This window comes from Anomaloglossus baeobatrachus, chromosome 5 (genome assembly GCF_048569485.1).
Source record: "Anomaloglossus baeobatrachus isolate aAnoBae1 chromosome 5, aAnoBae1.hap1, whole genome shotgun sequence".
In the NCBI taxonomy this organism is placed as follows: domain Eukaryota; kingdom Metazoa; phylum Chordata; class Amphibia; order Anura; family Aromobatidae; genus Anomaloglossus; species Anomaloglossus baeobatrachus.
Window position 1 is genome coordinate 112,146,530 of NC_134357.1, and position 17,572 is coordinate 112,164,101.

At 45.0% G+C, this 17,572-nt stretch overlaps 1 protein-coding gene across 2 annotated transcripts in view; it reads left to right on the forward strand.

Moving 5' to 3' along the window:
* LOC142310931 (solute carrier family 22 member 15-like) overlaps nt 1–17,572 on the forward strand; it is a 300,294-nt gene that overhangs the window by 71,997 nt on the left and 210,725 nt on the right. For both annotated transcript variants that reach the window (XM_075348775.1, XM_075348776.1), the window contains exon 6: nt 10,872–11,093. In XM_075348775.1, coding sequence (XP_075204890.1) covers nt 10,872–11,093 — 222 coding nt within the window. The remainder of the gene's footprint in view (nt 1–10,871; nt 11,094–17,572) is intronic.

Sequence of the window (17,572 nt, forward strand, 5' to 3'; positions counted from 1 at the left end):
GGCCCAACTAGCTCATGTTTAATAATACCAGCTCATAGCTGTATCCCACCTCCACATTTCTGACATATCAGTTGTAGTGGAGGTCAGTGCCCATTACTGATCCAGCCATGGGAACATAATGAGTCACTCTCATCTCATTTATTTCATAAGGCTTTTGAAAATTCTGTCTTCAGATATTTCTTGGCCCTGTCTTGACGTTTCCTCTTCTGTGTTGTTCAGTGGTGGTCATCTTCAGCCTCCCTTACCTCGGCCATGTCTATGAGCGCTTGTACTTCTGGGCACTCACTCCAGGGAGTTTGCGGTGCTGGAATATGACCGCTCTGGAGGATCATGGGGTCTTGTTCACTTTTACGTTTGATTCTTCCCAAATCTTTGGCAGTTAATGTGCGTCTTTTTTTTTCCTCAACACGTGTTTTGTGACTCTGATAACTATTTGCAACAAAACTTTTGATGGTTCTGGGACCACAGCCCAATATCTTAGCAATTCCAAGAGTGATTCATCCCTCTGTAAGACTTGCAACAATTTGTGCCTTTTCAGACACAGTTAAATATATTTTTGGCCCATTTTGCCTGAGGAAAACAAGCTGCCTCCTTCATTACATAAATACACATCAGCTGATCAGCTTCATCCAATAAGCATTCAAGCTTATACAGCTTGGAGTTGGAAAATTTCAGTAAGGATGCGCTCATACTGACATATGGCCATCACATAACATGGCCGAGTGCTGTCTGACGTTTTACCGGATAGCACTCAGCGCAACGTTGTACTATGAAGCTCGGGCGATCAGTGTTTTTTTTTTTTACAATTTGGCATAAACAAAATATAGCAGTGTATCTCAGATCAGGCTATGAGTGTGGGTGAAAGATTGGACTGCACTCAGATGACATCCAAATGCAGTCCAATAAACTTTGAGGCAGACAATGGAGAAGATGGAGAGATTAATCTCTCCTTCTTCTCCACACCTTTGATCCGATACTTATATACGAGAAAATCGGGGTCAGTGAATGACACTCAGATGACAACTGCAGCATCATTTCAGCCGATTGTCATTAAAATTTCGCATCTGATGCTGTACGCTAGTGTGAGCGTACCCTTTAAAATGATGATCTGGTCAAAGTACTAATAATTGTGCACACTGCTTATGTAATATGCAAATATCCTGTTCAGAGAGGAAGAGGACTAAGGGGTACTTTTCACACTATGACATCGCGAGCCAAATGTTGCGATGCCGAGTGCGATAGTCCAAGGCCCCCGTCGCAGCTGCGATATCTTGTGATAGCTGCCGTAGCGAACATTATCGCTACGGCAGCTTCACATGCACTTGCCTGCCCTGAGACGTCGCTCTGGCCGGCGACCCGCCTCCTTCCTAAGGGGGCGGGTCGTGCGGCGTCACAGCGACGTCACACGGCAGGCGGCCAATAGAAGCAGGGGGGCAGAGATGAGCGGGACGTAAACATCCCGCCCACCTCCTTCCTTCCTCATTGCAGCCGGGACGCAGATAAGAAGCTGTTCCTCGCTCCTGCGGCTTCACACACAGCGATGTGTGCTGCCGCAGGAACGAGGAACAACATCGTAACATCAGCCCTTCCAAAATTATGGAAATGACCGACGCTACACCAATCATACGATTTCAACGCTTTTGCGCTCGTTAATCGTAGTAAAAAGGATTCACATACTCCAATGTCGACAGCGACGCCGGATGTGTGTCACTTTCGATTTGACCCACCGATATCGCACCTGCGATGTCGTAGTGTGCAAAGTACTGCTTAGGCTATGTGCCCACGTGAGATTAAACAAGGCGGATATATCTGCGGAAAATCCACGAATTTTCTAGATTTTCCAGATAAATCCGAAGGTTTCAGCATGCACAGACACTCCCCATGTTATCCTATGGGACATGGGGAGTGTCTGTGTCCATGCTGCGGATATGTGCGGCTGCGGAACATGCTGCGGATGTCCCGCAGCCGCACGTAATTGCATGTCAATTATTTCTGCGGAATTACCTGCGGAAATCCCGGCCCTCCACTATGGAGATAGGGCCGGGACTTCCGCCGGTAATCCACATGAATGTCCTCAGGTTTACCACAGCTATTTCGCTAAAAATAGCTGCGGATTCCGGCGAGCAGTTGCTGGAAACCTGCGGCCGTACCTACAGATATATCTGCAGGTACAGAGTCCCGTGGGCACATAGTGTTAGATGTAAGACTCCTAAAAGTCATTATCAACCTTTAACAAGCTTTGACACATGACTTGGGATAAGAAGATGAACAAGAAACTCCTTTTGCACACATTTGGTTTCACGGTGTTTACCCCTCATCAGTGCAAAGCAAGAGATCTGATTGGCTTGGTAAGAGGCCTCTGACAGATTGTCTTCAGGAGGAATGTATTACGTTGCGGAGAGAGACAAGCTGATGCAAGCAGATTCATAGGCCATGCAATGCTTCTCAATGGAATCTAAATGTGCAGAAAACGTCTAGGATAAAGTGTTGATATTGACTTAGGATTTCTACCCCAATAGGTGGCACCAGAGTTCAAGTGCTCAGAAGAGTCTATTTGCATATTAAATTCCCAGAGGAGCATTGCATGGCCTATAGACCTCCTAACGCTGGCATGGCACTCGCCACAAGGAGAAATGTTCTCTTTTAGACCACATGTATAGTAGCAACATTTCAGAACTACATATTTCATTATTTAGTCTGAACATAGGCAAACATTTTTAGTTTTACGGTAAGCCTTTCCTTCATGGAAAAAAAGCTCTTCTAATGTTGGTGCATCATGTGTTTAATGACAAAAAAAACAACTGTTTAATGTTCCCCCTTTAAAGTGATAGTATGATATAGTAGAGTTGTATAGATTTTTCTATGCTAACTCTTCTTATCTCGCTCAGCCATGCACATGCAGATTGTTTGCTGGGATAAGGGCTATTTGGCCACTCTTCAATCGATTGCATGAAAATGATCAGCAATTTTTCATTTATATGCCATGATTCAATGATTACAACCATCTGCAGAGAAAACCTTTCCAACATGGCTGCTTTTCCCATAATTGCTATTATTAGGATTGTTGGAATAACTGGATGCTTTAGCTGCTCTCCATGTTAAGACTAGAACACAGAATAGTTATTTTGTAATTCTTTTTTTGCGTTTTCTGTATTGAAGACCAGTTTAACCCAGCTAATCTATACAGCTTGCCTTTAAGGCCAAACTGGTCCTATTTGCTCATCAACACCTCACTTAACCTTTTTTTTTTTTTACATATGACCTTTTCTTCCATATCACTGTTATCACTCACTAGAACACTAAAGCCCGCTTTACACGCTACAACATATCTAACGATGAGTCAGCGGGGTCACGTCGTAAGTGACGCACATCCGGCATCGTTAGTGGTGTTGTAGCGTGTGACAGCTACGTGCGATTGCGATTGAACGTAAAACCGTTCATCGCATGCACGTCGTTCATTTGCTAAAAATTGCACGTCGGGTTGTTCAATGTTCCCGAGGCAGCACACATCGCAGTGTGTGACACCCCGGGAACGATGAACAGATCTTACCTGCGTCACGCGGCTCCCGCCGGTAATGCGGGAGGAAGGAGGTGGGCGGGATGTTTCTATTGGCCGGCTGCCGCGTGACGTCGCTGTGACGCCGAACGTCCGTCCCACTCCAGGAAGTGGATGTTCGCCGCCCACATCGAGGTCGTATGGAAGGGTAAGTACGTGTGACGGCAATTAATCGTTTGTGCGACACGGTCAACAAATTGAACGTGTCGCACATACGATGGGGGTGGGTACAATCGCATACAATATCGTATGCTTAATTGTAAGGTGTAAAGCAGGCTTTACAGTGATACTCAAAATAAAATAAACTCAAATACCTAATTTTCTTTTTAGAACTTCTAGAATGCCCGTGTACCCCAGCAACAGACCCGGGCAGTGTTGGGACAAGATCAACAGGACATCTACAAATTGACCATTATGTATTTTAAATTTACAATCTTTGTGGATGAACATCCATGGGTCTGCTCATCCCTAGACATAGCAATTAGTTTCCCCCTACTAGCTCAGAGACAGCTGAAAATATAAGGGAACATGCAGCTGTGTGGATATATAGTTGAAACCAGAAGTTTACATACACTATCTAAAAAGACACATCTGCATGTTTTTCTCACTATTTGACTTGAAATCAAAATAAATCTTTCCCGTTTTAGGTCAATGAGGAACCAAAATCTAATATATAAAGCTGTGTATGTATGTGTGTATGTCTGTTAAAGGAGTCTGCACCGTCGCATTTACAATCAAGAAATTTTGCACAGACACTCCATGTGACCCAGGGAATGTTGTAGACTTATGTTTTGATTGGAAAATTTAACCCCGCGCTTTACAGTTACTCGCCAAAAAATCTGCCTACATTAAAGTAAATGGAGACTGGAACTACTGATTTTAATAGCAGCTGTAATTGGTTACTATAGGAACAAAGGACAGTCACCATTTAAGAAGCTTATGTGGGAAGTAATATGATGTCGGTGGGGAGACGGATAGAGAGAGAGACAGACAGACATAGACATGGAAAGAGACAGATGGGGAAAGAGAAAGACAGAGACAGACGGGAAAAGAGACAGACGGCTAAAGAGACAGATGGGGAAAGAGACAGTGACAGGCAGACAGGGACAGAGACAGACAGACAGGGAAAGAGACAGACCTGGATAGAGACAGACAAGAAAAGGGACAGACAGAGACAGGATGACAGGGAAAGAGACAGACAAAGAGATGGACAAAGACAGACAGGGAAATAGACATGAAAAGAGACGGGGAGACAGACAGGGAAAGAGACAGACCTGGGAAAGAGACAGATGGGGAAACATACAGAGAGATAGAGACAGACAGAGACAAATGGGAAAGAGACAGACAGACAGAGACAGACAGATGGGGAGAGAGACAGACAGACGGGGAAAGAGACAGAGAGAGACAGATGGGAAAGAGACAGACGGGGAAAGAGACAGACAGAGACTGAGGGGAAAAAGACTGAGGGGGAAAGAGAGTGACCTGGAAAGAGAGTGACCTGGAAAGAGAGTGACCTGGAAAGAGACTGACCTGGAAAGAGACTGACCTGAAAAGAGAGAGACAGACAGACACAAAGACAAAGAGATAAAGACAGACTGATACAGAGACAGACAGAGAGACTGTGAGCCTTCGCGGGCAGGGTCCTCTCTCCTCCTGTACCTTTCTGTGTCTTGTATTGTTTATGATTATTGTACTTGTCCCTATTATGTACACCCCTTTCACATGTAAAGCACCATGGAATTAATGGCGCTATAATAATAAATAATAATAATAATAGAAACAGACAGACAGACATAGACACAGACAGACAAGGAAAGACACAGAGAGACAGACAGACAGAGACACACAGAGACACACAGACAGAGACTGGGAGAGAGACAGTGACAGTTACTATCCTAGGCAATGCTCGGGTACTACAGCTAGTTATTTATATTTTCCAAATGCCAGAATAATGGGAAAGAGAAAATGCCTTAAGGCCCCTTTCACACTGCGTTTTGCCTTACGTTTAGTTTTCCCGTCAGGGCATTCGTCCGAACTACCCCTCCCCTACCGCGCAAAAGTGTTTCGGACGCATGCACCGAGAGGGCCATTGACTGTAATGGAGCAGAGTACATTAGGGTGTGCTCTGTCTTGCACTATTTTCGGGCACATAAGTTTTCTGCAGGTAGACACTAAAACGTAGTCTACTACATCTTGGTGTCCACCTGCAGAAAACATATATGCAAAATAGTACAAAACAGAGCACACGCTAAAGTAGTCTGCTCCGTTACAGTCAATGGCCCTGTTAGAGCATGCGTCCGAAACACGTTTTGTGGGGCGGGGGAGGGGCGGTTCGGACGAATGCCCTGATGGGACGACTGAACGTAAGGCAAAACAGTGTGAAAGGGGCCTTAAGACATTTTTATTACTTTCTGAAAAATCAAAAGTTTACATACATTTCATTAGTATTTGGTACCATTGCCCTTACACTGTATGATTTGGGTGAAATGTTTTAGATATGCTTCCACAAGCTTCTCTCAATAGTTGATAGGAATTTGGGCCCATTCCTCCTGACAGAACTGGTGTAACTGCGCCATGTGTGTAGGTCGCCTTGCTCGCACCGGCCTTTTCAGCTTTGCCCATACATTTACAATAGGATTGAGATCAGGGCTTTGTGATGGCAACTGCAAAACATTGAGTTTGTTATCCTTAATCCACTTTGTAACCAGTTTGGCAGTAGCTTTGGGTCATTGTCCATTTGGAAGACCAATTTTCGCCCAAGCTTTAAGTTCTTGGCTGATGTCTTGAGATGTTGCTTCAGTATTGCCACATAATCTTCTTTCTTCTTGATACCATCTATCTTGTGAAGTGCACCAGTCCCTCCTGCAGCAAAACAACCCCACACCATGATGCTGCCACCACCGTGTTTGACAGTTGGGATGGTATTCTTAGGCTTCAACCCTTCTCCCTTTTTTCTCCAAATGTAACGATGGTCATTATGACCAATATGGCCAAAAGAGGAAGAAAGTGTCCCAAAAAAATGTTATAAAAACATGTTTTATTAGTTAAAAAAAATTATAGAAACACCAGCATAGGGATATGAGACAAACATGGAGGAAGGTACTACGTGTTTCGGTAGGTAACCTTCATCATGGTCTGAGGTTACCTACCGAAACGCATAGTCCTCTTCCCCCATGTTTGTCTCATATCCCTATACTGGTTTATCTTTAACTTTTTAAAGCTAATTAATAAAGACATGTTTTTATATTTATCTTTTTTTTGGACACCCTTTTTTTTTTTTTTCTCGCTTGAAAACCCTCCTCTCTTATTTCTTGGATTACATATGTGGTGAGCTGCTCCCCCACCTCCGTGAATGGTGAGCTGGCATTTTCTCATTTTTCTGGTATACATTATGGCCAAACAGTTCAATTTTATTTTTGTGAGACCACAGGACATGTCTCCAAAAATTAAGGTCTTCTTTCCTGTCTGCATTTGCAAACATTAATCTGGCTTTTTATGTTTCTTTTGGAGTACTGGCTTTTTCCTGGCAGAGTGGCCTTTCAGCCCATGTTGATACAGTACTCGTTTCACTGTGGATAATGACACAGTCTTACCAGCTTCCGCCAGCATCTTCACAAGGTCTTTTGCTTTTGTTCTTGGGTTGATATGCACATGTCTGACCAAAGCACATTCATCTCTGGTACACAGAACCTGTCTCCTTCCTGAGCGGTCTGATGGCTGAACATTCTCATCTTGTTTGTATTTTCATATATTTGTTTGTACAGATGAACAAGGCATCCCTTCATGTATCTGGAAATTGCACCCAAAGCTTAACCAGAGTTGTGCAAGTCTACAATTCTCTTCCTGAGATCTTAGCTGATTTTTTTTTTACTTTCCCATGATGCTACAGAAAGAAGCAGTGTGTTTTTGAATGTGCATTAAAATATACCCACGGGTGGGTCTCTGTTTAACTCGGATGTTGCCATTAAACCTATCAGAGGCTTCCGAAAACATGTCATCATCATATGGGCTGTCCCATATTGTTTAAAGCCATAGTACTCTTAAGGCCGCTTTACACACTACGACATCGCTCAAGCGATCTCGTTGGGGTCACGGAATTTGTGACGCACATCCGGCCGGGTTAGCGATGTCATTGCATGTGACACCTATGAGCGATTTTGCATCGTCGCAAAAATGTGCAAAATCGCTAATCGGTGACATGCCCCTCTATTCCCAATTATCGTTGCTGCTGTGTGTACGATGTAGTTCGTCGTTCCCTCGGCAGCACAAATCGCTATGTGTGACACCGCAGGAACGAGGAACCTCACCTTACCTGCGGCTGCCAGCAATGTGGAAGGAAGGAGGTGGGCGGGATGTTACGTCCTGCTCATCTCCGCCCCTCCGCTTCTATTGGGCGCCCCCTTAGTGACGTCGCTGTGACGCCGAACGAACCACCCCCTTAGAAAGGAGGCGGTTCGCCGGTCACAGCGACGTCGCTAGGCAGATAAGTAGTGTGACGGGTCTGAGCGATGCTGTGCGCCACGGGCTGCGATTTGCCCGTGTCGTACAACCGATGGGGGCGGGTACGCACGCTAGCGATATCGGTAACGATATTGCAGCGTGTAAAGCGGCCTTAAGTGTATGTAAACTTTTGACTTTGCAGAAAGTAATAATAATGCTTAAAACATTCTCTCTCTCATTATTCTGGCATTTGACAAATTTAAATTAGTTTGATTCCTAATTGACCTAAAACTGGAAAGGTTTATTCTGATTTTATGTCAAATAGTGAGAAAAACCTGCAGATGTGTCTTTTTAGAGAGTGTATGTAAACTTCTGGTTTCAACTGTATGTATCTCCTTGATATCGGAATACAGAAAACCAAATGAAACCTGATTGTGTAATCATGGAGCTATTTCTGTGCTTCCTACTTCTTGCTAAAAGACCTAATGTTTGTTAGTAAGAGATATGTAACAGATGGAATGATAGTGAGTGCGGGATCAGACTGCAGGGTTTGTCTGAAGTCTTTTACCATGGAGACACAAAAGCTGTCATCTGAAAGCTATGTGTACATATTTTACCATAACAACTGCCGGGATCTTGATAATAGTCGCTAACACTGTCCTAATGAAAAAAAAAAATGCCAGAGGAAATATAACTGCATCATTGTAGAGTGCCTGTCCCAATGATGATCGCTTTAAACTTGCATGAATGTTCCTGTGATGATGTGTACATCTGGAATCTCTCAATAAACGTACCCCGTCCTCACATACACTCCGCCCAATCCACATATATTGGCATGCAGATCTTTGAACTGTAAATTAATCAAGACCTTTTTATATCTTCTATCTGTTGTTGCATTCCCGAGAAATGAGCATTTTCATTCATGGGAAAATTAGACATTAAGTGCTATAGATGTGACTTAGCAGTAAACTGCATCTGTAGGTTTTTTGCTACCCACCCACTTTTGCATGACTGATGGATCACTGTGTGACAGATGGCAGACAAGAACATCATACTGTAAGCGATTAATCAAGATAAAGAAGATGTTGCTAGGTCAGGAAACTACCAAAGGCTTGTTAAGTTCTTTTTCATGCCCACAGCACCTAATATCTCATGTGTATATGAATGAAAACATGAATTTCTCAGCAATCTGGTAACAGATTAAAATATTAATCCATGGACTTCTTTACTACTTTTATCTGTTGTTGCATTCTTGAGAAATTTAGTGTTTTCTTATGCAAATGAGGCATTAAGTATTCTGAGAAAGATCACTTAACAAGCCATTGTGCACTGATGTGGTTTCCCTACCCAGCACCTACCCTTCAGCTTGTTTGATAGATCATTGTGTTTATTTTCTTTCTGACTTTCTGACTCCCCATAGACATTTAGCTTAGAAAATAAAAGTCTCAGAGGAGATCTCATTTGTATGTATAAATTCATAGAGAGAGGGGAGCCAGCATGATCTGAAATTGGCATGCATAATATAAAAAGTGAAAATTCACAGATTTATTCCAACTGTACTACAATAAAAAAAAAAATGAGATTTTTAGCAAATAATTGATCAATTTTTTGAGCCACCCCTGCCAACGTCACGGCAAATCTCAATAGGGGGGTCCTACTCTACATTCTGTATTTCATGTGCCATGCGGCCTCCTAGATAAAGTTAAAAGCAGAACCATAATAGAGCACACATACCTGTAACCTGTATATAACCGCTTCTATGTTGCAAAAAAGGCACTTGTGGATAGAGACCAGCCCAGGTCCCAGCATGTGGAGCAAGCTCTGCACCATACCAGGACTATATCAGAACTGATCCTCCCAGTGCCAAACAACAACCATTGATAAAGGCGAACCAGATCCAAGATGGTGCTTAATTAGCATTGCCTGTGGAAAGGGGTGAGGTAACTGAATCTGAACAGCCACCAACAGGAGGAATACATAGCAAACCAAAATCAGGCATGCATGGCATGGTGGTGACCGGCCACCAGAATTTGTAGCATAACTACGACCAAACAGAGAGAGAGGGGAGCCAGCATGATCTGAAATTGGCATGCATAATATAAAAAGTGAAAATTCACAGATTTATTCCAACTGTACTACAATAAAAAAAAAAATGAGATTTTTAGCAAATAATTGATCAATTTTTTGAGCCACCCCTGCCAACGTCACGGCAAATCTCAATAGGGGGGTCCTACTCTACATTCTGTATTTCATGTGCCATGCGGCCTCCTAGATAAAGTTAAAAGCAGAACCATAATAGAGCACACATACCTGTAACCTGTATATAACCGCTTCTATGTTGCAAAAAAGGCACTTGTGGATAGAGACCAGCCCAGGTCCCAGCATGTGGAGCAAGCTCTGCACCATACCAGGACTATATCAGAACTGATCCTCCCAGTGCCAAACAACAACCATTGATAAAGGCGAACCAGATCCAAGATGGTGCTTAATTAGCATTGCCTGTGGAAAGGGGTGAGGTAACTGAATCTGAACAGCCACCAACAGTAGGTATAAATTCATGTGTGGTCAATATAAAGGACTGGCACATGACTTATTTCTTCCAAAGACAACACTAAAGACCAGGGGGCACTCACTGGAAGTGGAAGAAAAGCGATTCCGGCAGCTAAGGCTGCTTTTACACTACGTTTTTTTAACATGCGTCATGAACGGTTTTTTTAATGCAAAAACGGATCCAGTGCAAATGCGTTTTGGGGGGTTGATCTTACGAACAGATTCCTTTTTGGCTGTGCTCGCAGTATCATATGTCAGCTTTGTGTTATGATGCATACTTTTCCGATGGCAGGTGACACATTTGTTTTTCTTTTGCTGCTGTTAGTTTGCTCCCTGAATCCCCACGGTGGCTGTATTCTCGGGGTCACACAGTGGAAGCGGAGGCCGTGTTACACCATATAGCTTGTGCTAATGGCAAGGAAATTCCATCAGTGAAATTAAAAGAATGTATCGCACCTCCAGGAACCGGTGACCCGGCGCACAGCATCTTTGATTTGGTGAGACACGGAGCCCTTCTCTGGAGGACAGTCATCTTGATGTATATCTGGTATGTTGAACTTTATTTTGTGCTTAAACCGTGTTTGCAGATGAAGCCTTGGTTCTGTTTAATGAATTTCAATAACTTTTTGTCTCATCTTGCAGGATTTACACTAGGTTAACTTCTTAGCCGGCATGTCTAATGGGCATAAAAGCTTCATGTCAAACAAAAGGATCAGTGTGCGCCCGCACCGCGTCTGTGCCCGCTTCCCTAGCTCGGCAATTTTTGTGAATTTTCTGCCTCCTGACTTTGTTCACAAATTATATTTTTTTTTTTCCCCTCTAAAAGCGTTTAATTGTTCTGGCAAAGAAAAATGAAGTGATTTACTATTACAGGAGGCCGAGGCATACGTCTCCAGTGATGCAGATCATCTTACTTCGCTAAAGCCATTTACCGGCACACGCTATCAATGTAATTGTTTCTTTTTCTTGTTTAATTTGAAGCCAAAAAAAAAAGTAATTTCTTAATTTGAGAAAATTCTGAAAAAAAAAGCAGATGCCGATATTTCTCATTTGTGCCTCGTAAAATCTGCTATTGGTATTGGATGGCTTCGGCATGAGTTATAGATGCCGAGCCGGTGATGTATCGAGGCTATTTTACATCTTGCCTCCATCGCGGTTAATTATTACTATGACAATACCGGATAATTCAGCGTAATAGGGGCAGGTTAATTGAATTTTTAACCCCTTAAGCACAGCGGAAGATGTGGCTGACACGGAAGATGCGCGCCTGGAGGGCAAGTATGGTATTTAAGGGTCAATAAAATGAAAGGCATGTATCTAATCCCATGGAAGCTATTATCTTTGTACTTGTTTTTTCTTCCCCGCCTGCATTAAGTAGGGCATTTTATTAATGGCTCTTATCGCAAGTTGTTGACAATATGTAATGAGAGCGCTAGATACTCCCTTCCTTGTCTTTTATATCCTAAGCTAGATTAAAGCGGTGAATTATGTTGTATTCGTTAAGCGATACCTGCGCCTTCGGAGCTGCGGTTCGCTATGAGAACATGTTAAGAAAAGGAACATAAACCTTAAATGATTACAACTCAGGGAAGATATAATGCAGTCTATAACAGAGTAACAAACTCTCAGCAATCCTATTCATGAGGACACAATGACCGGCTAGGTTGTATAACTATATCAGGATGCACAGGGGGGTGCGATGTGACTGGGATACTAAGCATCCGGTCGAAGCAGAAGAAGAACAAATTAAATGGCCGTTTAAGAGAATACACTTTTATATGAAGGCACAATCTCGGAGATGCAAATCTATATGAAGAAGTAATTGACAGAAGGGTTTAATGCGGTGCTTCTGCTCTGCCCCGACGACTTCTTCTAAATTGGAAAGCTATTACAGGACGTCCTATAGATTGAGGTCACAGATTTTTAGCACTTTTAGATTACTGATTATAATTCATTTTATAAGACTTGGCGAGTTTATATATAATGTGTACCAAAGCGCGGTAATGGGTGGATTTATGTAACCTACTGTTATACAGTGTTTAGCATTTCTGTGCCACTGCCTGCTTGTCATCCCGGTCTTCTCCCATCCGGAAAGGGACCACTTATGAAGGAGCGTGAGGGACCATCTATCAGAGCCCCCCCATTGGAATGCAATTTGCTTGTATTGGCTTACATTGGAGCCTGACATAATACTTTCATCAGAAATTGTAGACGCTGTATATTATGTTTCTTAGGTCCTTACTCCTTGAGGCCACTTTACTCACAGCGACATCGCTAGCGATGTCGCTGGTGAACGTACCCGCCCCCTTCAGTTGTGCGTCACGGGCAAATCGCTGCCCGTGGCGCACAACATTGCTTACACCCATCACACATACTTACCTGCCTAGCGACGTCGCTGTGGCTTGCAAACCGCCTCATTTCAAAGGGGGCGGTTCGTGCGGCGTCACAGTGGCGTCACTAAGCGGCCGCCCAATAGAAGCGAAGGGGCGGAGATGAGTGGGCGTAACATCCCGCCCACCTACTTCGTTCCTCATTGCCGGCAGCTGCAGGTAAGGTGATGTTCCTCGTTCTTGCGGTGTCACAGGTATAGCGATGTGTGCTGCCGCAGGAACGAAGAACAACCTGCGTCCTGCAACAGCAACGATAATCTGGATTAGAGCGTCCGGACAACGATCAACGATATGGTGAGTATTTTTGATTGTTAGCGGTCGCTCCTACGTGTCACACACAACGACGTCGCTAACGAGGCAGTGTGTGCGTCACAAATTCCGTGACCCCAACGACATCTCGTTAGCTATGTCGCTGTGTGTAAAGTGGCCTTTACTCATTCTTTTGCTTGTATTACGGGAAGAAGTTTTGCTTGTGACTGCAGTGCCATTAGTGGAGCAAAATTTATCACAGTATCCCATTGCGTCTGATAAAACCTTTGATTTTTCACATCTGCCTTTTATGTTACTTTTTAAAAAGTCAAGAGCAGGTTAGAATAGCAAATAGTCAAATCCTCTATTATTATTATTTTTTTTTTTTTGGAAGGTGTCACACAGAGTTTTACACAAAACTTGCAACTATCAAGGCAGCTTCAGATGGTGTTCTTATTGCAGATCCTGACACTGCCCGATTTGGCTTCTCTGGTGTTTTTGAGCTACACAGGCAGACTCGGGCATCGACCAGCTGTGTGCTCAGACATAGTCAGGCTACCAAAAGTTAACCTCTGCTGATCTGCTTGTTCGGCTTCTGGGATCACATGTTGTAAGGAAACCTATCACATCTGCTCTTCTCATACTTAGGTTTGAGGAGATCTTCCACTCACGTTGACTATAGTTTCTGCTGTGTTGGACTGTGTGCTGTAGTGTCCCAGGTTTGCTAGAGAAAGAGTTGCTTTGTGCTTGGTGTTGTTGTGGAGTTACCCATTGTCTTATGGTTTCCACCCTGATTTTGTTTTCCTCATGATCTCTTAAGGCCCCGAGACGATATATCGTGCGATCGCATAACCGATTGCACCCGCCCCCGTCGTTTGTGCGTCACGGGCAATTCATTGCCCGTGGCGCACAAAGTCGTTTACCCCCTGTCACACGTACTTACCTGCCAAACGATCTTGATGTGGGCGGCGAACAACCTCTTCCTGAAGGGGGAGGGACGTTCGGCGTCACAGCGACGTCACACAGCAGCCGCCCAATCGAAGCGGAGGGGAGGAGATGAGCGGGAAATAACATCCCACCCACCTCCTTCCTTCCGCATTGCCGGCGGGACGCAGGTAAGCTGTGTTCGTCGTTCCCGGGTTGTCACACGGAGCCATGTGTGCTGCCTCAGGAACGACGAACTACCTGCATCCAAGAATGTGACCGACATTATGAAAATGAACGGCGTGCAACGAGCAACGATAAGCTGAGTATTTTTGCTCGTTCACCGTCGTTCGGAGCTCTCACACGGTACGACATCTCTAATGATGCCGGATGTGCGTCACGAATTCCGTGACCCCGACGACATATCGTTAGATATATCGTACCGTGTAACGCCGCCTTCATTGTCTTAAACCTCTGTGTGAGCGTACATGTGTGACAGAGTTTTGATTTCCCCTGTTTGTCTATTTCTATTGGTTAAATCAAACTCCTGTCCATGGCTGGTCAGGAGCAGAGCAAGGGAGGAGACTCAGACATTCCCACCATTAGGGGTATCTCTGAGAATAGGGATAGCACATGGCCCCTTAGTCTGGGGGTCAGCTTAGGGGTTCTGGTTTCTCGCTGTCCCCATAGTTACTTGTAACAGGAGGATGGTTTTTGAAGGCACTATGGAGTATATTTTTCAGTATAATTGCCACATGTTTTTATTTCAATGTTAAAAAATAAACAAACAACCTAAAATTTGGTTCTGCTCTTCGTGTACCGTATTTTCGGACTATAAGGCGCACTGGATTATAAGGAGCATTAGCAATGAGAGCCTGCTAAGGCGCCTAGGTTCATATATAAAGCAAGAAGGCCTGCGGAGACACCATCACATGTTTCTCAACGCTGGCAGGAAACTAGCCAGGTCTTTCACCGGGAAGGAACAACCACGGGAAGGGCAGTCTCCAGTCAAGGAGATCACCTATGCCAAACATGGTATCCATCCACAGACAGCCGTTTCGGGGTATTTGCCCCTCATCAGTGTGGAGTAGGAATCTGGCTAGTGGGACATTGCCTAGTAAAAGACTATGTGAGCAAGGATGGTTGACCTTAGGGAGATCAACATCCACCACTGTGGAGACACCATCACGTGTTTCTCAACGCAGTGATTCTAGAGCAATGCCCCCTGGGAAATATTCAAAGCAAGAAGGCCTGCGGAGACACCATCACATGTTTCTCAACGCTGGCAGGAAACTAGCCAGGTCTTTCACCGGGAAGGAACAACCACGGGAAGGGCAGTCTCCAGTCAAGGAGACCACCTATGCCAAACATGGTATCCGTCCACAGACAGCCGTTTCGGGGTATTTGCCCCTCATCAGTGTGGAGTAGGAATCTGGCTAGTGGGACATTGCCTAGTAAAAGACTATGTGAGCAAGGATGGTTGACCTTAGGGAGATCAACATCCACCACTGCAGAGACACCATCACGTGTTTCTCAACGCAGTGATTCTAGAGCAATGCCCCCTGGGATATATTCAAAGCAAGAAGGCCTGCGGAGACACCATCACATGTTTCTCAACGCTGGCAGGAAACTAGCCAGGTCTTTCACCGGGAAGGAACAACCACGGGAAGGGCAGTCTCCAGTCAAGGAGACCACCTATGCCAAACATGGTATCCATCCACAGACAGCCGTTTCGGGGTATTTGCCCCTCATCAGTGTGGAGTAGGAAAAAGACCTGGCTAGTTTCCTGCCAGCGTTGAGAAACATGTGATGTTGTCTCCGCAGTGGTGGATGTTGATCTCCCTAAGGTCAACCATCCTTGCTCACATAGTCTTTTACTAGACAATGTCCCACTAGCCAGATTCCTACTCCACACTGATGAGGGGCAAATACCCCGAAACGGCTGTCTGTGGATGGATACCATGTTTGGCATAGGTGGTCTCCTTGACTGGAGACTGCCCTTCCCGTGGTTGTTCCTTCCCGGTGAAAGACCTGGCTAGTTTCCTGCCAGCGTTGAGAAACATGTGATGGTGTCTCCGCAGGCCTTCTTGCTTTGAATATTTCCAGGGGGCATTGCTCTAGAATCACTGCGTTGAGAAACACGTGATGGTGTCTCCGCAGTGGTGGATGTTGATCTCCCTAAGGTCAACCATCCTTGCTCACATAGTCTTTTACTAGGCAATGTCCCACTAGCCAGATTCCTACTCCACACTGATGAGGGGCAAATACCCCAAAACGGCTGTCTGTGGATGGATACCATGTTTGGCATAGGTGGTCTCCTTGACTGGAGACTGCCCTTCCCGTGGTTGTTCCTTCCCGGTGAAAGACCTGGCTATTTTCCTGCCAGCGTTGAGAAACATGTGATGGTGTCTCCGCAGGCCTTCTTGCTTTGAATATTTCCCAGGGGGCATTGCTCTAGAATCACTGCGTTGAGAAACACGTGATGGTGTCTCCGCAGTGGTGGATGTTGATCTCCCTAAGGTCAACCATCCTTGCTCACATAGTCTTTTACTAGGCAATGTCCCACTAGCCAGATTCCTACTCCACACTGATGAGGGGCAAATACCCCGAAATGGCTGTCTGTGGAGGGATACCATGTTTGGCATAGGTGGTCTCCTTGACTGGAGACTGCCCTTCCCGTGGCTGTTCCTTCCCGGTGAAAGACCTGGCTAGTTTCCTGCCAGCGTTGAGAAACATGTGATGGTGTCTCTGCAGGCCTTCTTGCTTTGAATATTTCCAGGGGGCATTGCTCTAGAATCACTGCGTTGAGAAACACGTGATGGTGTCTCCGCAGTGGTGAATGTTGATCTCCCTAAGGTCAACCATCCTTGCTCACATAGTCTTTTACTAGGCAATGTCCCACTAGCCAGATTCCTACTCCACACTGATGAGGGGCAAATACCCTGAAACGGCTGTCTGTTGATGGATACCATGTTTGGCATAGGTGGTCTCCTTGACTGGAGACTGCCCTTCCCGTGGTTGTTCCTTCCCGGTGAAAGACCTGGCTAGTTTCCTGCCAGCGTTGAGAAATATGTGATGGTGTCTCTGCAGGCCTTCTTGCTTTGAATATTTCCCAGGGGGCATTGCTCTAGAATCACTGCGTTGAGAAACACGTGATGGTGTCTCCGCAGTGGTGGATGTTGATCTCCCTAAGGTCAACCATCCTTGCTCACATAGGTTCATATATAAGGCGCACCGGATTATAAGCCGCAGCGCATTAAGTTCATGACAGCTGTGAAAAGGCCGGGGTGCAATCCGGAGTTCAGGTGAGAGCACCGGAGATCAGCCCGGGATGTCTGCAGCTGTCATGGACTGAACCGCAATCGCCGGGGAATCAATCACTCGGCGCTCACGATACAGTCTAGGCTGCACTCTGGAGCTCAGGTGAGAGCTCCGAAGTGCAATGCAGGTACCTGAATCCAGG